At 49.5% G+C, this 24,755-nt stretch overlaps 2 protein-coding genes across 9 annotated transcripts in view; one reads left to right on the forward strand and one right to left on the reverse strand.

The window, feature by feature from the left end:
- LOC142068327 (uncharacterized) overlaps positions 1–10,627 on the reverse strand; it is a 35,509-nt gene extending 24,882 nt beyond the window's left edge. For 2 of the 3 annotated variants that reach the window (XM_075124100.1, XM_048834547.2), the window contains exon 1: positions 10,465–10,592. In XM_075124100.1, the coding sequence (XP_074980201.1) occupies positions 10,465–10,577 (113 nt within the window). In that variant the 5' untranslated portion in view covers positions 10,578–10,592. Of the gene's footprint in view, positions 1–10,464 lie in introns of all 3 variants that reach the window. The other variant, XM_048834560.2, reaches the window with a different exon arrangement.
- Positions 1–24,755, forward strand: part of LOC125629205 (uncharacterized) — a 262,178-nt gene that overhangs the window by 230,078 nt on the left and 7,345 nt on the right. Inside the window, exons 1-4 of one of the 6 annotated variants that reach the window (XM_048834573.2) lie at positions 10,754–10,935; positions 11,540–11,624; positions 12,544–12,632; positions 13,278–13,404. In XM_048834573.2, coding sequence (XP_048690530.2) covers positions 12,591–12,632; positions 13,278–13,404 — 169 coding nt within the window. In that variant the 5' untranslated portion in view covers positions 10,754–10,935; positions 11,540–11,624; positions 12,544–12,590. Of the gene's footprint in view, positions 1–9,960; positions 10,042–10,753; positions 10,936–11,539; positions 11,625–12,460; positions 12,633–13,277; positions 13,405–24,755 lie in introns of those variants that run through there. The other 5 variants (XM_075124112.1, XM_075124113.1, XM_048834569.2 and 2 more) reach the window with 5 other exon arrangements.

The following is a 24,755-nucleotide window of genomic DNA, read 5'->3' on the forward strand; positions in this document are numbered from 1 at the left end:
ACCCCCTGCCTGGGTGAGGGGGATGAAGAATTGTAGTAGAAACGGATTAGGCTGGGAGTGGGCACAGCTGATGTGGGACTGGGAACGAAGTTGACCAAGAGGCCAGAACTCATGGGGGGGGGGGGGGGGGGTTGGGACTAGAAGTCAACAGGACTGGGTAGAGGCACTTCTGTGTATTTTCCCCATTTACAATCCTTCCATGTATTTAATTTAGAAACTTTTCATTCACAATTAAACACATTGAAGATAAGCTGTATTGATGCATTTTCACTTAGTGGCACAGTTTTAAATGGATGCTTATTCAGATGCATATGCAACACAAATCAGTCAATAATTGGTGTGCTTTCATTAATTAACTTGACCATGTGCTGTGCATCGCTTTTAAAAAAAGAGATGGTGTGAAGGAGTGTCAAAATTTCAGGCATTAAGAAATGGAAATTAGGTGTCAGTTCACTTCTCATGCGTTTATCTCATAATTTTAATTTCAGTTTTGAATCAATGTTAATACCATGTTGTTTTAATAGCATTAGAGTCTATTTGTATAATTGTTTGCAACATTTCGTTGGATATTGTGAACCTGCAGTCTTAACCTTTTATTTTGAGATTACTAAATACAATCCAGCGCACCACGCCTGAAAGTCTGCCAGGCCTGGCCGGTGACATCCTCCCTAGAGAGTAAAAACCTGACGAGCCCTTTCACCCTAAAAAGCGCTTTTGGCTCTTTGACATTGTTTTACCCATCCCATCAGAAAATGCTATAGGTAACCAGGTACTTACAGCATACCTTCACTAGGTATCGTTCTACCAGCTATGTGCCAAAATTCAAATGGTTCTGTTTCTTTCATTCAGATTTACAATTATTATATCCCATTTAAAAACTGGAACTGAAATAACCAAAGCAAGTTAAGAAGAGAGTGACATCGGACACAGGCGGGGGTAAAACAATAAAGGGAAAGAACTAACTTTTTATGCAAAAAGGAACATCCCAAACTATCAGAGCCTCAGATCCCCGTCCAACTGAATCCACCCCAGCCAGGCATATAAAGCTGGGCTCCTGAAAAATCATCAGTCCCATCTGGCAGTGAATGCTGCTTGTTCCAGATGGAGGTATGGCATGTGCATCTGGTCTACTGACATGCTGCTTTGGTACGGAAGGCACCACGGCCACAGGGAGCAGAGACATGGACTCCTACAAAACAAAATCTCAGCTACACCTCCAACATCCCCTCCCCCACCTCCACATGGCCATTCTCAACCTACTGCGAACAGCTCCTTCCAGCCTTCAGCACTATAAATAAATAAAACACGGTGTTACAAAAGGTAGCTCATGCCAGAGAAACCTGACCTCCTTCTGTGAGAAGGTAACTAATTTTTTGGACAAAGGAAATGCAGTAGCTCTTATCTATCTGGATGTCAGTAAGGCATTTGATACAGTTCCACATGGGAAACTGAATGAGGAGTGCCTGTGGTACCTTAGAAACTAACAAATTTATTTGAGCATAAGCTTTCGTGGTCTAAAACCCACTTCATCGGATGCATGCAGTGGAAAATACAGTCGGAAGATATATATATATATAGATATATCTATAGATATACACACACACAGAGAACATGAAAAAAAATGGTTGTTGCCATACCCACTATAACAAGAGTGATCAGTTAAGGTGAGCTATTCTCAGCAGGAGAAAAAAAAAACCTTTTGTGGTGATAATCAGGATGGCCCATTTCCAGCAGTTAAATTGGAGAAGATGGGGATTAATATGAGAACTGAAAGGTCGATAAGGAATTTGTTACAGGAGAGACTACAAGGGGCCATACTTAACGGTGAGTTGTCAGGCTGGAGGGAGGTTACTAGTGGAGTTCCTCAGAGATCAGTCTTTGGACCAATCTTATTCAACGTTTTTATTAGTGACCGTGGCACAAAGAGTGGGAGTGTGACACAAAGCTGGGAGGGACTGCCAATATGGAGGAGGACAGGAATATCATCCAAGAAGATCTGCATGACCTTGAAAGATGGAGTAATAGAAATTGGATGAAAATTAATAGTGCAAAATTATGCACTTAGGGACTAATGACAAGAATTTTTGCAATAAGCTGGTGACTTATCAGTTGGAAGTGACAGAGGAGGAGAAAGACCTGGGTGTATTGGTTGAGCACAGGATAATTATGAGCTGCCAATGTGATGTGGCCGTGAAATAGGTTAATGCAGTCCTAGAATGCATCAGCTGAGGTATTTCCAGTAGATACAGGGAAGGGTTAGTACTATTATACAAAGCCCTGATGAAACCTCATCTGAAATACTGTGGGCCATTCTGGTCTCCCATGTTTAAGAAGGAGGAATTCAAAATGGAACAGGTGCAGAGAAGGGCTACTAGGATGATCTGAGGAATGGAAAATCTGCCTTACGAGAGGAGACTCAAAGAGCTCGGCTTGTTTAGCCTAACCAAAAGAAGGCTGAGGGGAGATATGATTGCTCTCTATAAATACATCAGAAGGATAAATACCAGGGAAGGAGAGGAGTTATTTAGGTTAAGCACCAATGGCGGCACTGGAACAAATGGATATTGGCCATCAATAAGTTTAGGCTTGAAATTAGGCGAAGGTTTCTAACCATCAGAGTGAAGTTGTGGAAGCAGTGGGGGCAAAAAACCTAACTGGCTTCAAGACTGAGCTCAATACCTTTCTGGAGGGATTACTAGGATGGGACTGCCTACAATGGCATGTAGTCAATCTGCAACTGCTAGCAGCAAGTATCTCCAAAGGACAGTGATGGGACACTAGGTGGGCAGGGCTCTGAGTTACTACCGAGAATTCTCTCCCAGCTGTCTGGCTGCTGGGTCTTGCCCATATGCTCAGGGTCTAACTGACTGCCATATTTTGAGATGGGAAGGAATTTTGCCCAGACTCAGAATGGCAGAGACGCTGGGGTGGGTTTTTTGCCTTCCTCTGCAGCATGGAGCATGGCATGGGTCATTTGCAGGTTTAAACTAATGTAAATGGTGGGCTTTTTGTAACTTGAAGTCTTTAAATAATGATTTGAGGACTTCATTAACTCAGCCCAAAGTTAGGGGGTCTATTACAGGAGTGGGTGAATGAGGTTCTGTGGCCTGTGATGTGCAGGTCAGACTAGATGATCATTATAGTCCCTTCTGACAGTTAAAGTCTGTGAGTCTATAAACTGTGCCTTGCGTTGCAGACACTGACGGTGATCAGGGTCCCATCGTGCTGTGCACGGCAGAGAACATGACTGAGATCAGCACCCTCATTGTGCTGGGGCACTGCACAGACAGAGAGGGACAGTCCTTGCCCCAAAGAGATCACAATCCAAACAGACAATGGGTAGGAGGAAAACAGAGAGGGGCTGTGACTTTCCCAAGGTCACCAAGCAGGTCAGTGACAGAGCCAGGAACAGACCCCGGTAACCCCAGAGACCTGTCACCCGCAGCTTGGAAAGTTCCCCAGACCCCATTGTATTAGGCTGCAGGAAGAGGTGGTTTGTGCATGGATGCACGGGCTGTCCTGGCAGGGTAGCTCAGCTGCAGTCCCTGCACACAGCTGGGGGGTGTGTCCTGGGTCAGGAGAAGTCAGTGTCCAGTCCTGTGGGGCTGTGCTCCTGGCTCATACCTCCAGCACTCACTGCTGCCCCTCCCTTACCAGCTGCACTGTTCAGTCAGCCCCAGGCCTAAGTGAGGTCACTGTTCCCGCCCCATCCCAAACCTTCGAACTGGGACATGTGCACTCTGATTGGCACTGGTGCACTAGTGTAAATTCTGTCTACACTACAGGTTTTCACCAATGCCTAAAACACCAGTGTGGCAGAGACCTTCAGTACGCAAAATAGCAGTATGATGGCACTAGAACTGGGATCCAACGGACAGCCTGGGTGACCTTGGAAATGTCTACGTTTCTCCTCCCAACTTTAGTTTATTTACCCTGCTGCCCACTCACTGGGGTCTCCTCTCTCTCTCTAGAGCTGCTCACCACTAAAATCTGTGTGGGTGTTTGGGACATTCTATACCTTCGGGGAGTGCACTGTAACCCCCGTATTCTTCATTTTTATATAATCGTAATCGAACATATAAAGCACGCCTTGTAAGGTACCAGGGGAAAGGTTATGATCTGCTGAAAGTCATTTCTCTATCCATATATGTGTATCAGTAATGCATATGAAGTTATGAGAATTGTGTTGTATGGTGGTCACTAAAGGTACGCTGTAAATTGGGGAATCAGCCAGATATTAGCTCCCCAGAGGCAACAGCAAGTAAAGTAACCAACGCCCGGGCTGGCTATCAAAAAACCCATCAACAGCCATTGTCCAGCAAGGGAGCTACAATACAGTGACTCACCTGCATGAGGCCATACTAGGGGAATTGCTCAACCTTGCTTGGAAAGACTCAGCAATGCCCCACAGACATGCCTGGACTTGTGTTCTACAAGCACATGGACTGAGGGTATAAGACAGACAGAATAGACACTTACTGGGCTCTTCTCCTGCCCCACCTATGCTGCAAGCAACCAAGACCCTGAGAAGAAGAAAAGACTCCAACACAGGAGACTGGTCCAGGTTTAAGGAACAAACCTGTATATTAAGGACTACAATATCCAGTGGGGTGAAAAAAAATGCTTAATCCAGTTGCTGCCCAGTCTAATAGGACTGAGAGTTTAGACTGTGTGCTTATATTTTTTCTTTTGGTAACCACTCTGACTTGTTATGCTTTGACATATAATCACTTAAAATCTGTCTTTACAGTTAATAAATCTATTTGTTTATTCTATCTGAAGCTGTGTGTTTGGTTTGAAGTGTGTCAGAGACTCCCCTTGAGAAAACAAGCCTGGTACATATCAATTTCCTTGTTAAATTGAAGAATTCATGTACGGTTGCAGCGTCCAGTGGGCATAACTGGATGTTGCAAGACAGCGGTTCCTAGGGTTGTGTCTGGAACCAGAGATATTGGCTAGTGTTATTCGCTTGCAAGTAGCTGGGAGCAGCTTACATGCCAGAGGCTGTGCATGAACAGCCCAGGAGTAGGGGGGTTCTCACAGCAGAGCAGGGTAACGCTGGCTCCCAGAGTCAAGGATTGGAGTGATCTAGCAGATCACAGGTCCAGATAACACCGGAGGGGAATGTCACAGTGTCACCAGAGCTAAGGTAGTTAATCTCTGGAATAGTTTTACAAGAGTGGTTGTGGAGTCTCTTTCCCTAGAAGTTTTTAAAAACAGGTAGGACAAATCTCTATCAGAGATAATCTACATATACTTGGTCTTGCCTTGGCAGAGAGAGCTGGACTTGATGATGTCTTGAGGTCCTGTCCAGCCCTACATTTCTATGATGTTATACAATATATAGCTCTTCTTGACCTGCTGCTCACAAATCGGGAAGAATTAGTAGGGGAAGCAAAAGTGGATGGGAACCTGGGAGGCAGTGATCATGAGATAGTCAAGTTCAGGATCCTGACACAAGGAAGAAAGGAAAGCAGCAGAATACGGACCCTGGACTTCAGAAAAGCAGACTTTGACAACCTCAGGGAACTGATGGGCAAGATCTCCTGGGAGAATAATATGAGGGGGAAAGGAGTCCAGGAGACCCGGCTGTATTTTAAAGAATCCTTATTGAGGTTACAGGGACAAATCATCCCGATGTGTAGAAAGAAGAGTAAATATGGCAGGCAACCAGCTTGGCTTAACAGTGAAATCCTTGCTGATCTTAAATACAAAAAAGAAGCTTACAAGAAGTGGAAGATTGGACAAATGTCCAGGGAGGAGTATAAAAATATTGCTCGGGGATGCAGGAGTGAAATCAGGAAGGCCAAATCACACCTGGAGTTGCAGCTAGCAAGAGATGTTAAGAGTACCAAGAAGGGTTTCTTTAGGTATGTTAGCAACAAGAAGAAAATCAAGGAAAGTGTGGGCCTCTTACTGAATGAGGGAGGCAAGCTAGTGACAGAGGATGTGGTAAAAGCTAATGTACTCAAGGCTTTTTTTGCCTCTGTCTTCACGAACAAGGTCAGCTCCCAGACTACTGCATTGAGCAGGACAGCATGGGGAGGAGGTGACCAGCCCTCTGTGGAGAAAGAAGTGGTTCGGGACTATTTAGAAAAACTGCATGTGCACAAGTCCATGGGACGGATGTGTTGCATCCGAGAGTGCTAAAGGAGCTGGCGGATGTGACTGCAGAGCCATTGGCCATTATCTTTGAAAACTCATGGCGATCGGGGGAAGTCCTGGACGACTAGAAAAAGGCTAATGTAGTGTCCACCTTTAAAAAACGGAAGGAGGAGGATCCTGGGAGCTACAGGCCAGTCAGCCTCAACTCAGTCTCTGGAAAAATCATGGAGCATGTCCTCAGGGAATCCATTCTGAAGCATTTAGAGGAGAGGAAAGTGATCAGGAACAGTCAGCACGGATTCACCAAGGGCAAGTCATGCCTGACTAACTTAATTGCCTTCTATGATGAGATAACTGGTTCTGTGGGTGAAGGGAAAGCAGTGGACGTGTTGTTCCTTGACTTTAGCAAAGCTTTTGACACGGTCTCCCACAGTATTCTTGTCAGCAAGTTAAAGAAGTATGGGCTGGATGAATGGGCTATAAGGTGGATAGAAAGCTGGCTAGATCGTCGGGCTCAACGGATAGTGATCAATGGCTCCATGACTAGTTGGCAGCTGGTATTAAGTGGAGCGCCCCAAGGGTCGGTCCTCGGGCCGGTTATGTTCAATAGCTTCATAAATGATCTGGAGGATGGTGTGGACTGCATCCTCAGCAAGTTTGCAGATGACACTGAACTGGGAGGAGAGGTAGATAAGCTGGAGGGTAGGGATAGGATACAGAGGGCCCTAGACAAATTGGAGGATTGGGACAAAAGAAATCTGAGGAGGTTCAACAAGGACAAGTGCAGAGTCCTGCACTTAGGATGGAAGAATCCAATGCACCGTTACAGACTAGGGACCGAATGGCTCGGCAGCAGTTCTGCAGAAAGTGGACGAGAAGCTGGATATGAGTCAACAGTGTGCCCTGGTTGGCAAGAAGGCCAATGGCATTTTGGGGTGTATAAGTAGGGGCATTGCCAGCAGATCGAGGGATGTGATCGTTCCCCTCTATTCGACATAGGTGAGGCCTCATCTGGAGTACTGTGTCCAGTTTTGGGCCCCACACTACAAGAAGGATGTGGAAAAATTGGAGAAAGTCCAGCAAAGGGCAACAAAAATGATTAGGGGTCTGGAACACATGAGTTATGAGGAGAGGCTGAGGGAACTGGGATGTTTAGTCTACGGAAGAGAAGAATGAGTGGGGATTTGATAGCTGCTTTCAACTACCTGAAAGGGGGTTCCAAAGAGGATGGCTTTAGACTGTTCTCAGTGGTAGAAGATGACAGAACAAGGAGCAATGGTCTCAAGTTGCAGTGGGGGAGATTTAGGTTGGATATTAGGAAAAACTTTTTCACTAGGAGGGTGGTGAAAGACTGGAATGCGTTAGCTAGGGAGGTGGTGGAATCTCCTTCCTCAGATATTTTTAAAGTCAGGCTTGACAAAGCCCTGGCTGGGATGATTTAATTGGGGATCGGTCCTGCTTTGAGCAGGGGGTTGGACTAGATGACCTCCTGAGGTCCCTTCCAACCCTGATATTCTATGATTCTATGGTAGGTACAAAATCACTACATATAGGAAAAAAAACCCCACCATAACGTCATGTCAGGCAATTCAGAAAAACAACAAAAAAACCCTATACTCCACAGCATAAAATGACACAATAGAAAGCAAGAAGAAGAAAGAAGAAAGCAACACAATGCAAACTAACACACCCTAGGACAAAAGTACACAATGGAAAAGAGCTCAACTCAAACCAACAAAACAGAGGCACCAAACAAGTTGAGGCAAAACAATGCACCATAAAACTATGCAACACAGCATGGTGCGTTCACAGTTCCAAATGGCAACATGGAAAACAGCTCAGTGTAGAACACGACACAGTACAAAAGAGAATTATTTCAATGTAGGCATGGAAGGGATCTTGAGAGGTCATCTACTGAAGCCTCCTGTGATGAGGCAGGACCAAGTATCCCTAGACATTCCCAGACTGGTGTACCTCTAACCTGGTCTTCAAAACCTGTAATGAAGGAAATTCCACAACCTCCCTTGGAAGCCAATGCAATGCAAACACTCAGGCCAAAACAACGCTGTACACACACATACGCTGGACTTGCAGTTAAGGAGAGAGGCAAGAATTGAAACAATCTGTGTTCCATTCCCAGTTTTGTCCCAAATTCTCCATGCAAACTTGAGCAAATTACTTCAGCTCTTTGAGCTTCAGTTTGCCCATCTATAAAATGGAGAGTAGGTGCCCACCATTTACCGATTTAGCCTTTGAGCTTTTTGTGGCAAGGACTCTCTGTCACTGTGGGCATGTCTACACTGCAGTTAGACACCTGCAACTGGCCTGTGCCCATTGACTTGGGCTCACACGGCTCAGGCTGTGGGGCTGTTTAATTGTGGTACAGATGTTCCGGCTTGGGCTGCAGCCCAAGGTCTGGCACCCACCCACCTCGCAGGGTCCTACAGCCTGGCTCCAGCCGGGCCCAGACATCTACACCGTAATTAAACAGCCCCTTCGTCTGAGCCCTGCGAGCCTGAGTCAGCTGACATGGGCCAGCTGTGTGTTTTTAATGGCAGTGTAGACATACCCTTGGTGTCTGTTCAGCCCCTGTCACAATGGGGACCCTGATCTTGGTCAGTGTCTGTGCAGAGTGCTACACAGCGGGGGGCCTGATGTCAGTTGGGGGCTCTGCAATTCCCGGCATTACAATATCCCTGATTTAGTCTGGGGTCCCTGCAGCATCTGGCAAAATGTGGGGGCAGGATCTCTGTGGCAAGGACTCTCAGTGGAGTGCCAGGCCCAACAGGGACACAGATCTCAGTCAAGGTCTCTGAAGTGCTCAGCACAATGGAGGCAGCAATCTGGGCAGCAGTCGTGCGCTGCCTGGCACAAGGGGAGGCCATGATCTCAGTCCAGGTCTCAGTTTTACCTGGCACAATGTGGGGCCTGATGTCAGTTGGGGTGTCCACAGCACCTGTCACAACAGTGGGGTCTGACCTCTGTTGGGGTCTCTGCAGCACCTGGCAGAACAGGGACCCAGATCTCAGTTGGGGTCTCTGCAGCTCCAGGAAGAACAAGGTCCCTGATTTTGTTTGCCATCTCTGCAGCACCTGGCACAATGGGAGCCTGATTTCACTTGGTGTCTTTGCAGAGCCTGGCACAACAGGGGCCCAGAGTTCAGTCATGGTCACTGTAGCCCTTGGCACAACAAGGTCTCTGCTCTCTGAGCGGGTCTGTGCAGTTCCTAGCATAACCAGTGCCCCAAATTTGGTTAGGGTTTGTGCAGTGCCTGGCACACTGGGGCACATAATATCAGTCAAGGCCTGAGCCACGCTCAGTACGATAAGAGCCCTGATCTCAGTCAGGCACCTGGAGAGAAAAGCGGGAAGATTTTCAAGACTTTGATATCACTATTTCAGAACGGAGGAGAAAATGGGGCACAAATGAAATATTTGCCACTATAAGAGAGAAGCACCAACATCTGGGGAGATTTTATGTCAACAGTTCAAGAGAAAGGAGGGGAAATTTGAGGGGATTATACAGCGATATTCAATCAATCAACAACAGAGTGGGATGGATTCTTCTTGCCTCACACTCACATGGGCGGCAGGGAGCCCTGGGTGATGTGGCTTTCACAGGGGAAAGGAGTGGGGCTGGAGTCAGAAGGTCACTGGCAGTGGGGTCTGGGAATGTGACTAGCCGGTGGTGTCTTGGGGGGGTCGGGGGGCTGCTGGGTTGGGCAGGGTGGGGGCGGGGAAGTAGCTGGGAGTGGGAAACCGAGGCCTGGGCCGTCTCCATGGGGGGGGGGAGGGGGCACTTGCTCCTCCCTCCCCTTCCTGGGCCCCCCCAGCCCAGCCCAGCGGTGTCCCTGTCCCGGGGCTCTGCCCCCCTCTGCCCGTTTCAGAAATCACTCCGGGGAACGATTCCCCCCTAAACCGGGACAAGTCACTGCAGGTAAAATGGGGGGGACACCCCCCCCCAAGGCGGAGATTTGAACTGGCCACGGGCGAAGTGGGGAGGAAACGGGGTCCGGGGGGGGGCAGAGCCCGTCTCAGGGAGGTGGGGGAAGAGGGGGGGGTCACCCGGGCTGCTGCCGGGAGCGAAAGGGGGCAGGGCGGGAGCGGGGGGGGCCCCAGGGGAGGGGGCAGCGGTAAATCCGAGGGGATCTCAGCCCCCCCCTTTCCCTCCCCGCCCCTCGGGGGGCCCCGGCTCTTCTCCCCCCCCGGCCATGTCCGGGCTGCGCCGACATTTTCCCTCCGCCCCTTTCCCCAGGTCTCCCCCCCCCGCCCGGCCCCACGCAGGGACCCCGGGGGGCTGGTCCCCCCCCCCGGACACTGGGGCAGCGTCACCGCCCGGCCCCGGGGCTCGCTCCGGTACCTGGAGGCTGCAGCTCCGCAGCGGGGCGGGCCCGGGGGGGGGGGTGGATGAAGGTCTCCCCGGCAGAGACCCTTCGGCGCAGCCGCGGGCGGGCGAGCTCGATCTCTGCGCATGCCCGACTCTCCCCCCCCCTCCCCGATCTGCGCATGCCCAGAGCCGGGAGACACAAAACGCTCCTGCGGCCCAGGGAGAGGCTCTAACGGCCAAGCACGAGCCGGGCAGAGCCGCAGCGCTCCCTCCCGCCCCCTGCCCAACGTCACTTCCGGGGGCCGCCGGGAGCGGTGGGGGCCGGGAGGAAGGAGGCGGGAGTTGGGGAGAACAAAGAGCCGAGAGCGCCGGGGCCCGCCGGGGGCAGCTCCTGGGAGCCCGGGCGCTGCCGCTTCCCCAGCGGGCTCGGGGCGGGGGGCCCGGCCGGGGGCGCCTCCTGCGGCGAGAGACCCCCCGGGCGCTGCTGCTGAGCGGAGACTCCAGGTGAGAGAGACCCTGGGGCCGGGCCGGGTCCCGGGCTCTGCGCAGCCCCCGCCCCGGGTGTCCGGGGCTGCTAAGGCCGGAAGGGAGCCTCTTCTCCCAGCCAGCCTGGCCGCTGCCCCGGCCCTCTGCTGTGCCCCTCGCCCGTGTGGCTCAAGCAGGTCTAACCGCCTGGTACCCCCCCTTCCCCGCCCGTGCAGAGCGGGGCCAGCCCCGGGAGAGAGAGAGCGAGAGCCCCCAAGAATGGGATGGTGGCCACGGCTCCCCTCCAGGGGGGTAGGGCGCTAGGGAAGAGGGTGTCCGGACAGATTTTCAGATCTCTGACCCACTGTCCAGGTTCCTTCCCCACTCTGAACTCTAGGGTACAGATGTGGGGGACCCGCATGAAAGACCCCCCGGAAGCTTATTCTTACCAGCTTAGGTTAAAAACTTCCCCAAGGCACAAATTTTGCCTTGTCCTTGGACATTATGCTGCCACCACCAAAGTTTTTAAACAAAGAGCGGGGAAAAAGACCACTTGGAGACGTCTTCCCCCAAAATATCCCCCCAAGCCCTACACCCCCTTTCCTGCGGAGGGCTTGATAATAATCATCACCAACTGGTACAGGTGAACGCAGACCCAAACCACTGGATCTTAAGAACAATGAAAAATCAATCAGGTTCTTAAAAGAAGAATTTTACTTAAAGAAAAGGTAAGAGAGTCACCTCTGTAAAATCAGGATGGAAAATACTTTACAGTGTATTCAGATTCAAAACACAGAGGATCCCTCTGTGGGCAAAACTTTAAAATGACAGAAAACAGGAATAAACCTTCCTCTTAACACAGGGAAAATTCAAATAAAACAAAAGATAAACGAATCCTCCTTGCCTGGCTTACCTATACTGGTTGCAATATTGGAGACTTGGATTAGGATGGGTTGGAGGAGAAGGATTTCTGTCTGGCCTCTCTCAGTCCCAAGAGAGAACCAACACCTAAACAAAGAGCACAAACAAAAGCCTTCCCCCCAGCCAAGATTTGAAAGTACCTTGTCCCCTTATTGGTCCTTTGGGTAAGGTGCCAGCCAGGTTTGCTCAGCTTCTTAACCTTTACAGGCAACAGGATGTTGCCTCTGGCCAGGAGGGATTTTATAGCATTGTATACAGAAAGATGTTCACCCTTCTGTTCATATTTATGACACCCACCCGGGCACACTCACTGCAGCAACCCTGCACAGGGTCACCTTCCTGTGAACAAGGTGAGGAGCAGAGAGAGGAAAAAACAGCCCCTGACTCTCCCTGTTCCCCCTGCTGCAGGAGTGTGCTGCCATGGGGACTCTGTCAGGGGGAATTCCCCTTGCCCCCCCCCCTTTGGTTCTGGTCTTTTCCAGTGTTTAATTCATACTCTGTTGCTGGGAGGGTTTGAAAATGTCTTGGTGGGTTTAGTCCTGGTTGGGAGGAGGGAGGGTGGAGGACAGGGGCAAGGTCTGTTCTGCAATATGGGGACTGAGCATGTTCCTAGCATGGCAGAATCTACAATCTCTGTCTGCAGGGAAAGAGCCTGGAGGAATTGTGGTGTGAAATGAAGTAAAGCCAGTTCTGAAATCTCCACAACTGCCCTTCTCGCCCTGCCAGGCTGCAGAACGACGCCCACGTCTCGCTCCAGCTCATCCGGTCCTCCCATGGGACAGGGAAGAGAAATGGCTGCTGTGGAGCCAGCTCAGGTAGGGGTTATTGGGGGGGGGGGGGTGGTTCCTGGTGGGTTCCTGCTGGTGGGAGAGGGGCAGTAAATGCTGAAGAGGTGGCAACTTCTGGGGAATGAGGTCTGCAGGGGGCAGGGACTACCCTGGGTGAAGAAAGGGAAGGGGACAGAGTGTGACAAACCTTTTGGGATTTGTTTAACCTGGGCCTAGATTCTAGGAACAAACGCTTGGGTGTTGGAGGAGAAAATTCTTTAATTTGTGAAACAGGAAATAGAGAAACCAACCCCCTGGGAAGGGCTGGGAAAACTGACCGGACTTCCAGTGCTGAACCCTCAACCTGCGAGCCAGAGGCTGGTGTGACATAGAAAGGGGGCACCCACCGGGGAGGTGTAGGGAAGATGCCCCAGCCCCTCGCATCCAGCTGCTCGCAGTGAGGAGGGTTTTGGGATTCCTACCATGGGGCTGTATCAGCCTCTGGCTCGTAGGTGTGTGGCTCTCTTTGTTCTCTCACCGTGATGCGTCATGGCTGTTCTCAGCAGTATGGGGATAGGACTCTGCTGACTGTCTCTCTCTCAGAGCTTCCGTTTGATTGGCTCCTCTCCCCCATGAATCGTGGGGTTGTGACTGGGGCAGCAGGTCCTGAGTGTTGGACTCTTTCTCTTTCAGGGGCCGGTGACCTTCGAGGAGGTGGCTGTGTATTTCACCAGGGAAGAGGGGGCTCTGCTGGACCCCGCTCAGAGAGCCCTCTACACTGACGTCATGCAGGAGAACTATGAGAATGTGACCTCGCTTGGTAAGAATTCCCATTTCCTCCATTCTTAGAAGGGGAAATGAAAAGTTAAGGTTCATGCCACCTCTGCCCTGTTTCAACATCATCCCAACATAGAATCATAGAACTGGAAGAGACTTCAACAGGCCATCTAGTCCAGTCCCCTGCACTCAAGGAAAGACTAAGTATTATCTAGACCATCCCTGAGAGGTGTTTGTCCAGCCTGCTCTTAAAAATCCCCGATGATGGAGATTCCACAACCTCCCTAGGCAATTTATTCCAGTGCTTAACCACCCTGACAGGAAGTTTTTCCTAATGTCCAACCTAAACCGCCCTTGCTGCAAATTGCTTCTTGTCCTATCCTCAGAGGTTAAGAAGAACAATTTTTTGCCTTCCTCCTTGTATCAACCTTTTATTTATTTGAAAACTGTGATCATGTCCCCTCTCAGTCTTCTCTTCTCCAGACTAAACAAACCCAATTTTTTCAATCTTCCCTCATAGGTCATGTTTTCTAGACCTTTCATCATTTTTGTTTTTCTTCTCTGGACTTTCTCCAAGTTGTCCACATCTTTCCTGAAAGGTGGTGCCCAGAAGTGGACACAGTACTCCAGCTGAGGCCTAATCAGTGCGGAGTAGAGTGGATGAATTACTTCTCGTGTCTTGCTTACAGTACTCCTGCTAATACATCCCAGAATGATGTTTCTTTTTTTTTTTTTTTGCAACAGCGTTACACTGTTGACTTATATTTAGCTTGTGATCCACTATAACCCCCAGATCCCTTTCCGCTGTACTCCTTCCTAGGCAGTCATTTCCCATCTTGTATTTGTGCAACTGATTGTTCCTTCCTAAGTGGAGTACTTTGCATTTGTCCTTATTGAATTTCATCCTATTTACTTCAGATCATTTCTCCAGTTTGTCCAGATCATTTTAATTCTATCCTCCAAAGCACTTGGAACCCCTCCCAGTTTGGTATCGTCCGCAAACTTTATAAGTGTACTCTCTATGCCATTATCTAAATCGTTGATGAAGATATTGAACAGAACTGGACCCAGAACTGATCCTTGCGGAACCCCACTCGTTATGCCGTTCCAGCAGGACACTGAACCACTGATAACTACTCTCTGGGAATGATTTTCCAACCAGTTATGCACCCACCTTATAGTAGCTCCATGCCAGTGACACACTAGTGCTCTGCCGTCCCCTGTTACAGAACGCTCTGGGAACAGAGCAGTACAACAGAAAGTCTAACAGCTTCTCTTAGCTAAGATAATAGTCGGGTTCATCTCTATCATAGCAAACAGACGCTTCCTACCCCTGGCCTGCACTCCTGCACTGAACTTCCTGCACGCAAACCATCTGAGACTTGCACAGTGTTACCACCCTTTTGCCCTTAACCTGACTTTTCCTTTTGAGTCACTGCCTTCACTTACCCCTCACTAAGCCTCACAGATCACTAGACCATATGCTATCCGAGTGCTGACAATCCCTATGACACAAGCACACCCTTGGGCACCTTTACTGACAAAGCCTACAACACTCAGCACGGAAATGAGGCAGAATTGGTCCCCCAAGTTTCACACGCACCTCTCTTCAGAGCACAGCCACAGCTCTGCCCAGCTGTTCCAACCAATGCCTCCTTCATTCAGTGACAGCTACAGCTGACCCCGTGCACACAGCTGGAGGGCATGCAGAGAAATGCTGGGATTCCCATCTGTGAACACAAAACAAACACTGACAGGTTCTCTTAGTCTTTCCTCATATCGATTATAGGTTCATAGATTTTAAGGCTGATGTGATATTAGGTCATTTACTCTGACGTCCTTTATAACACAGACCATAGAATTTCCTCCCGTGACTGCCGCATTGAGCTGAATACCTGAATTCCTGTGGCAGTTTGTTAAGCTTTGCACCGCCCACACAGAACCATTCTCAGCTGCAGGGCTAAGGGTTGGGGGCAAAGTTAAGGTTGCATTGGAGGGGTGGCGTTTACATTAACTTTTCTTTTCCTGGTTTGCAGAGATTTAAGTTTAGTAACCGTCCATACGGTGCAAGGCAGGAGACAGCACTGGGCAACCTTAACTCTGCAGTAATGTAGCTTATGAGCATTTCGTTTCCTTTTTTTTTAAATGGACACTTTTGCCGCTATAGCTGTGTCTATAATTGAGCTTTGCCAGCAGAGCTATGTTGGATGGTGTACATGTGTGCGTGCACTTTTTCACAGCCTTAAACAACAGAGCTGGACTGGCAAAGCTTTTAAGAGCAAACCAGGTCAGAGTCGGCACATGGATTTTAGAGCCCTTGAAAATATGCTTCTTAACCCAGAAATGTTCATATCAGAGGGCAAAACTTTAAAGAGGAACTCCTACAGGATGCAAGAAAAATGCACAGCACACATTGTCTGAAAGGTATCAGTGGTGGGGTCTCACTCAAACTCATGGGTGGAGCTCAGGTTCTCTTGAGCCAATGAATTACAGTGAGGGTAGATTGCTGGAAACCCTCTGACTGATAACAAGAGCCTTAGGCCTGGTCTACACTGCAGAGTTAAGTCAACATAACGCAGCTTACGTTGACCCAACTCTGTAAGCATCTACACTAAAAGGTAGTTGCCACCAATGTTACTTGCCCATTATGCCGACTTAATAACTCCACCTTCATGAGAGGCGTAGCGCTTATGTCTATGTAGTTCAGTGGACGCAGTGTCCGTGTAGACGCCGCGTTGTTTGTCAGCTGCTGCTGCCTTTAGAAACTCCCACAATGCCCCACATTGGCAGTTAAATTGGTGCAAATGCTCCTGGTGAGAATACACACCACCAACACAAGGAGTGTAGTGCGCACATGTAAAACCGATTTAGTTACTGTGTTGGCTGTATGTTGACTTAGTTCTGTAGGGTAGACTTGCCCTTAGTCTTGCTGCATTTCATGGGCCTTTCAGGCTCTCTGAGTCTACCCTTTTCCTCGTGCCAATCTGAAATTCTAACCTCTACAGTTATTAGCTTTTTCTATATCTCTTCCCCAAGGAGGCACTGGGTGCCATGTACCAGAAAAGATAAATGCAAAGGGACTGAGATCACTTGGTGGATAATTACAACCATAGTTTCAGCCCCAGGTTTGTGCAAGATCGTGTTATAGGAACCAGATGATAATGTGAAAAGCTGCTTTCAGGAGGGCTGTCTCTCAGGAAACTCTTCATCAAATCACCCCATATTTGGCCACTAGCCCTGCTCGGCACCCCTATAATAAGCAGCAAATTTCAAAAGATTCTTAGTAAGCAAGGGGAAGTTAGACCTGTTCAGATAGCTGATCTTTGTACAGAATGTAATGTTGAACTTTAGCTATGGTAGAACTGGTGGTCTGCTATAACAACTTCCCAAATGCATGAAGTGTGTGACAGTTGGGGGGGCTCATTGGATAGGAGACAATGGGATGTTCCTTCCTTGGGAGAAGGTGATGTGGGCTGGTGCATGAAAATTACTGGGACAGGAATATGGGTCTGCAGAGTCCCGGAGGGGTGGCGGTTCTGTGCCACCACCGGGCAGCCTTGACAGAGCTGCTGGCAATGCACATCCTGGAGACCAGTCACTGCAGGAAGTGCCGCCCACACGAGAGATGACTGGCAGCTCTTCCCGTGACCTCTGATCCAGGTGTCCTGTTTAAACCTGGAAATACTGGGAAGCCCTCTGTGCAGCAAGGCAGATCCCTGACCTATTGCTGGAGAGACCACACTTTGTTTCTGGTCCCTGCCTTGTCACATTCCTCTGTGGTTCCTGGTGTTTTGAGCCAGATCCTGGCATCTAATTTTGGCTTGACCATGTAGGCCTGACCACTTATGGTTCTCACACTGGACCTCACTTTTCATGCCCCAGGTCCTGTTAGGAGTAGACACGCTCCAACCTCTGAGCTTTCCAAATGTCTCCCTGGACTTTCCAGCCCCCTGGACACTCCTCATGTTGACAGATTCGTTGCTCCCGAAGAAGCACTGCATCGCAGCTTACCAGTTTACCCCTCAGATCACGACGCCATTTAACTCATGGCACTCAGACGTATTTCTAATGAAAATAAGTGAACATTTATTTAACCAAGGATAGAGATTCAAGTGGTAGCAAGTAGAAGTCTTGGAAACAAATGGTTTCACATGAAGTAAAATCATAACACGCTTTCTAGAACCTAGACTTACCTACCTAACTAGATCCTTTCACGTTATAGAGCAAAACCCATGAAAGTTCCTCCAGCATTTTACAGCCAGGTTTGGCTGTGATCTTTCTTTCATGAGACAAGTCATGCTGTCAGTTTGTTTCCATGGCAGAAGATGCAAGTTGTATCTCTGCACCCGCAAATGTCCCCCCACATACCATTGTCTTCACTCGAAACAGGATCCTGCTCTTTATTTATTCCGTGTAAATTTTCTTCTCTTGAAGATTTCACAATCTATTCAATTAGCATTTCGCTGAGTGTACAAACAGGCCCCCATTGTGAGACGTACAATGCCCAGTATGCACATCACCGGACAGAGAGAGAAAGGTCTGTTACCTCCTGGTTGAAAGGAACCTGTTTCAGTCTTTGTGAACATAATTTCCAGTATATATTCATAACTTCCTAAATGTTAGAGATCACCACAGGAGAGGGCAGCAGTAAATCTGAGGTGATCTCAGCCCCTCCTTCCCTTTCTCTCCCCGCTCCTCAGGGGTCACCTGCTCGTCTCCTCTCCCTGTAATTTCCTGGCTGCGCAGACATTTTTCCATCTGCCCCTTTTCCCAGGTCTTCCTCCTCTCCTCCCAGCCCGGTCTCATTTCTCACCCTGCCTGACAGCCTCCCGCCCAGCCACATGCAGGGCTGGTCCCCTCCCGCCCCGGATCCCCCAGTGGTGCCCCAGGGCAGAGCCTGGCCGGGCTGAGGGGTGTTGGGCTCCTGCTGCGACAGCAGCTCCGAGCCCCCCCGGGCGCGGGCCCCCAGGGAACAGATCCCGGCGCTGCGAGATGCCGGGTTTCCCCCCCCCCGCCCCGACACTGGCGCAGAGTCACTGCCCAGCCCTGCACCCGGGGCTCGCTCCAGTACCTGGAGGCTGCAGCTCAGCAGCGGGGCGCGCGGAGCCCGGGGCGGCCCCAGGGTGGTTCTGGCAGGAGCAGGGCCCAGGGGTTAATGAAGGTCTCCCCGGCACAGACCCTTCTGTTCAGCCCAGCCCCACAGCACCAGGGAGCAGCAGCAGTGTGGCACTTGCCCAGCACCTGATCACACTCTGCCCCGCCCTTTCCCCAGGTCTCCTTCCTCCCCTCCCTCCTTTTCCTCGCAGCCCTGTGTCACTTTTCCCCTCTGCCTGGCAGCCTCCCGCCCAGCCACACGCAGGGACCCCATGGGAAACAGCAAAAGAGCTGACTGTCGGCAAACAAGGGTAAATAAAGGAATGAAATAAAAGAAATGGGTGGGGGGGGAAACTGTGGGCAGATCCCATCAGGATATGGGCCCCTCTTATTCTGGGGGCTGTGGGAGAGTCTCAGTCCCCTTCAGAGTTGACTGGGTCTCCAGTGCAAGTTTCAGCCTGCTCCCCCTTTGAGCTCTAGGGATCCCTACCCTCCCTCAGTGAAGGCCAGAGCCCCGAATGCTGCCAGCCCTCTCTTTGGGGCTGGAGATGCTCCATAGACTGTTCCTTTCCCAGGGTGGCCCCCCTCTGACTAGAGTCTCTCCTGTTAACTCCTGCTCCAGTCCTGGCCTGGTTTGCACGTGTGGAGGAGCTGGGCCAGTCCAGACTAAAGCGGCAGTTTAACCCCTTCTGTGCCAGCGTGTGGTTTATATAGCCCTTCACAGGCAGCTAGGCCCTAGGGAATGACCCCCTATCAGCCCCATGCCTGATGTGGTGGGGTGACCCACCAGCATCATTGCCTTTGAGGGTGCTGCTCCCTCCTCTCCCTGTTTACTGCCACCACAATGCCTGTCACCTTCATTTCCTGAGGGGTGACCCCCAGAGGGTATGTTTTGTTATCCCCCCCCCCCCAGGATCCGTTGTGCACCTTCTGTCACTCACCTGTGTCTCAGGAGATAAGGCGGGTCATGAGGTGTGGGTGATGCTATGCTGGAGATCCATCATCACTGAGGGAGTGGCAGCCTTGACCCTCCTTGAAGGTTGCCGGGATGCTGATGTACACTGGAGGAGAACTGGGGCTTGGTGGAGTCCATGGACCATTTGGCCCACACGGTGCCACCATAAAACCTGCTTTGCATTCCTGCAAATCGCTGCTGGTGGCTTTGCACCCATAAGTCTCTGTAACGCTGTCTTCAGTAACCCGAGAGCAGGAGCACCAGCCTCAGGCAGACTGGTAAGAAGGACGACACAAACCCCAAATTGATTGTGAGGTCGATATGTAGATTTCACCAACCAAGTATCAAGTGTAAACGCTTCATGCACTGTAGCAGCATGTAACATGGAATCACGGACAGTCCCCTTGGGTCATCCCATAGATCTCACCACGCAGGTGAGCTCACCTTTGTGACAGATGGTCCCTTCCACCAGGGGTTTTCACCCTTTTTCTGAGGGTCCCCCAACATGCTATAAAAACTCCACAGCCCACATGGGCCACAGTAACTGGTTTTCTGCATAAAAAAGCCAGGGCTGGCATTTGGGGGTAGCAAGCAGGGCAACTGCCTGGGGTCCCATACCACTGGGGCCTCCACAAAGCTAAATGGCTTAGGCTTTGGCTTTATCCCCATGCGCTGGAACTTCAGCTTTCTGCCCTGGCCTCGGCAAGTCTAATGCTGGCCTTGCTTGGCAGCCCCCCCTGAAACCTGCTTGCGGGCCCCCAGGGGGCTCCAGACCCCGGTTGAGAACCACTGCCTTACACCACGAATCACAGCAATGTTCAGGTTACTGCCTGTCCCAAAGGACCAGTCACTTAGGTCAATTCAATCTTAGATCTCCCAACAAAGACAAAACTTGTAGCCAGTCCTGTAATAACCTGTATTAAGATTAATTTAAAAGGAAATGAGAGTTGTTCACAAAGTTAAAGCCTTAATCATATCGATGCAGACAAGTTACAGTCTTAAATTTCAAAAGATAATAGAAACTTCTTTAATAAGTAAGCTCTACATATTCTTTAGGACTAACCCAGGCTAAGCGGCTGGGGATCTCTAGCTTGTGCCTAGAAACTTTGCCCCTCAGAGTCCAAGCAGCATTCAGATAATCTGTTCCTTCCGTATGGGGTTTTTTAATCCCCTTCCTGCCATGTGCTCTGAGCTGCAAACTCAGCTAATGGAAAGTCAAGAGCACAACAACAGTCTTTTGCCTTCTTTAACATTCCATAATAGTCTATCTGGTGTTGATGGACCTTTCCTGCCTGGCAGGGTGTCATGCATTCCATTGACAATCAGCACTTCACACAGGTAAAGTCTCTCTCCTGTCTGGTGATTTACAGAGCCACAGAGGCTCACGATGCAACTAGTCAGATATTAACCCAGGCAGCAACTCACAAGCATTCAATAACGTCTAAACACAAAACACATTCTTATCATTCTAATACCTGTTTTAACAATACTAACACAGGTGAGGCAGACTGATTCCAGCTCTGCATTTGTCCATGTTCAATTAAGACATGGGGGCTTTTGCAAGAGCTAACAGCCCATCTGCCAGTGCCACAGGCAGGATGGGCAGGGATGGTGTCTCTAGCCTCTGTTTGCCAGAAGCTGGGAATGGGCGACAGGGAATGGATCACTTGATGATGACCTGTTCTGTTCATTCCCTCTGAAGCACCTGGCATTGGCCACTGAGCTAGGTGGACCTTTGGACTGACGCAGTGGGCCGTTCTTATGTTCACAGTATCTATCAGGAGTATCTACTCATTTGGACTCACTGGGGAGCCACAGAAAGAAACAAGGTGTGCTGAGGCAAGAAGGCCCAGTCTCAGAGCCCCCAGGGTCATGCTTGCCAAAAGCTAAAACTAGGCCCAGCCCATGAAAGGGGGCACTCCCAGGAGAGACTCTCTAAAGGCTGGAGCATTAAACAACTTTATAAACCTGAGACAGCTGTCTTGGGCACGACAGGGAGAATCGCCCCAAAGTGACTTCTTTGATTCTGCTCTTCTCTGGCCTTTGGTTCATAGAATCACAGAACTGGAAGGGACCTTGAGAGGTCATCTAGTCCAGTCCCCTGCACTCAAGGCAGGACTAAGTATTATCTAGACCAGTGGTTCCTAAACTTTAACAGCCCGTGAACCCCTTTCACTAAATTGTGAAATCTTGTGAACCCCCTCCTAAAAATGAATATTTCCAGGGATTTAAGTTTAAATTTCCTCAGTATGATGGATGCGCTTGCTTTGCTCTGCATCGCTCCTGGAAGTCCAGAACCACTGGAGAAAGATAAAGTCTCAGGTCTGGTTCGGCATCAAGTCTGTTTCTGTATTTGGTTTTCAGATGTGCGTACGAGGAAAACGCTTTCTCATAAAAGTATGTTGTTGAAAATGGTAACAAAAGTGCAGCAAGTTTTTCTGCCAGAAGGGGGTACTCTTTTCTTAAACTCAGCCAAAGGTTGATCAATGATAGATTTCTGAAACTCCTTTTCCAGTTCGTAATCACAGGAGATCATTTGCAGATGATACTAAACTGGGAGGGCAGGGATAGGATACAGAGGGACCTAGACAAATTGGAGGATTGGGCCAAAAGAAATCTGATGAGGTTCAATAAGGATAAGTGCAGGGTCCTGCACTTAGGACGGAAGAACCCAATGCACAGCTACAGACTAGGGACCGAATGGCTAGGCAGCAGTTCTGCGGAAAAGGACCTAGGGGTGACAGTGGACGAGAAGCTGGATATGAGTCAGCAGTGTGCCCTTGTTGCCAATGGCATTTTGGGATGTATAAGTAGGGGCATAGCGAGCAGATCAAGGGACGTGATCGTCCCCCTCTATTCGACATTGGTGAGGCCTCATCTGGAGTAGTGTGTCCAGTTTTGGGCCCCACACTACAAGAAGGATGTGGATAAATTGGAGAGAGTCCAGTGAAGGGCAACAAAAATGATTAGCAAAAAGAAAAGGAGTACTTGTGGCACCTTAGAGACTCACCAATTTATTTGAGCATGAGCTTTCGTGAGCTACAGCTCACTTCACGAAAGCTCATGCTCAAATAAATTGGTTAGTCTCTAAGGTGCCACAAGTACTCCTTTTCTTTTTGCGAATACAGACTAACACGGCTGTTACTCTGAAAAATGATTAGATGTCTGGAACACATGACTTATGAGGAGAGGCTGAGGGAACTGGGATTGTTTAGTCTGCAGAAGAGAAGAATGAGGGGGGATTTGATAGCTGCTTTCAACTACCTAAGAGGTGGTTCCAAAGAGGATGGTTCTAGACTATTCTCAGTGGTAGAAGAGGACAGGACAAGGAGTAATGGTCTCAAGTTGCAGTGGGGGAGGTTTAGGTTGGATATTAGGAAAAACTTTTTCACTAGGAGGGTGGTGAAACACTGGAATGCGTTACCTAGGAAGGTGGTAGAATCTCCTTCCTTAGAAGTTTTTAAGGTCAGGCTTGACAAAGCCCTGGCTGGGATGATTTAATTGGGGTTTGGTCCTGCTTTGAGCAGGGGGTTGGACTAGATGACCTCCTGAGGTCCCTTCCAACCCTGATATTCTATGATTCTATGAGATTGTTAGGGGTCTTATTCCTTCACTCACTTCCTTCCCTGGTCCTTCTCGCATGAACAGAGAGCAGCAATACCCGAAGTCCAAAGGTGCAAACAATTAGATGTTTATTGGGGAGAACTTCCAGCGAGCATGATTCCAGTTTCCTTCCTTAGTGTCCCCCTTCCCAGCTCTGACACCACAGAGCCTTATTTGTGTCCCTGTTCCCATTCCTGCCCTTAGCCAAACATGATTCCAGTTTCCCCACCCCCATTCCCTGCTCCCATTCCCCCCCTTACTTCCTGATTGACTACAGACTATATAGTAAAACCTGAATTTTACAAAAGTTTTACAAAAGACCCGCCCTCAGTCAGCTCAAACTCAGCTGTTTCTCCCCAAAAAGTCTGTCTTCAGTCTCGTGAAAGAAGTTAAATCACTACCTGCCCCTTTCCGCGTAGGGCAAAGCTTCAAAAGCTGGAGAACTGCATAACTAACCTTGAGATTTCATCACCCCATAGTGACACCATCTTGCACAGGGAACCCATCCCTCAGCCCTCCCCAGTATCATTTGGCCCATCTCAGCATCATAGTCTGTGAAGTATTCATGCTTTCAAGGGCTGTCTCAAATATAGAGATAAGTCATAACTAGGGCTACTGTTTGCTGGCAATGAAAACATAGTAATTGACAAACATGAGCAATATATAATCCTTTACAGCATGAAAATTCATTGGGGGGAGACGGCAGGAGCCAGCTGTGTGGGGGAGGGGGGGCCCAGACACTGAGCATTGAGAGCCTAGAGCCAGCTGTGTGCTGGGGAGACAGGGCACGAACCACCTGTGTGCAGGGAGATGAGCAGGGGAGAGGTGCTGTGGACACAACCGAGAGGAGGTGCGAGTGCCATCTGCTCTGCAGCATGATGAGGGAGCCCGGCATCCCACTGCCAAGTGCCCTCCTTGCTCAGAGGAAGCTCCAGTGGTTTAGCTGAGCCCAGATTTGTATGAGGAGGGAAGAAATTGGCAGCAAGTCTCAATAGCAGCCAGCCTCTGCCCCGGGGGGGAGTCAGGTGTCTCCAGGCAGAAATCGGGAGGGGGGCAGCACACGGTGTCCCTTGCCCACACATCACCTCTGCCCTGCACTGTGGGGATGAGTCAGGTGTCTCTGGGCAGAAATCTGGGGGGTTGTGATCTTGCATGCCACACCCACCCTCTGTTCAGCAATTCCGGATATGAACGGTGATTCCAGAAATGAAGAGTGTCAAGGTTCCTTCCCCACTCTGAACTCTAGGGTACAGATGTGGGGACCTGCATGAAAACCTCCTAAGGTTACTTTTACCAGCTTAGGTTAAAACTTTCCCAAGGTACAAACTATTTTACCCTTTGCCCTTGGACTTTCGCTGCCACCACCAAATGTCTAACCGGGTTTATTATTGGGAAAGAGCCGTTTGGAAACGTCTTTCCCCCCAAAATCCTCACCAAAACCTTGCACCCCCCTTCCTGGGGAAGGTATGATAAAAATCATCACCAATTTGCATAGGTGACCACAGACCCAAACCCTTGGATCTTAAGGACAATGAAAAAGCATTCAGTTTCTGAAAAGAAGAATTTTAATAGGAGTAAAAAGAATCACCTCTGTAAAATCAGGATGGTAAATACCTTACAGGGTAATCAGATTCAAAACATAGAGAATCCCTCTAGGCAAAACCTTAGTTACAAAAAGACACAAAGACCGGAATATCCATTCCTTTCAGCACAGCTTATTTCCTCAGCCATTTAAAGAAATC

This window comes from Caretta caretta, chromosome 28 (genome assembly GCF_965140235.1).
Source record: "Caretta caretta isolate rCarCar2 chromosome 28, rCarCar1.hap1, whole genome shotgun sequence".
NCBI lineage: Eukaryota > Metazoa > Chordata > Testudines > Cheloniidae > Caretta > Caretta caretta.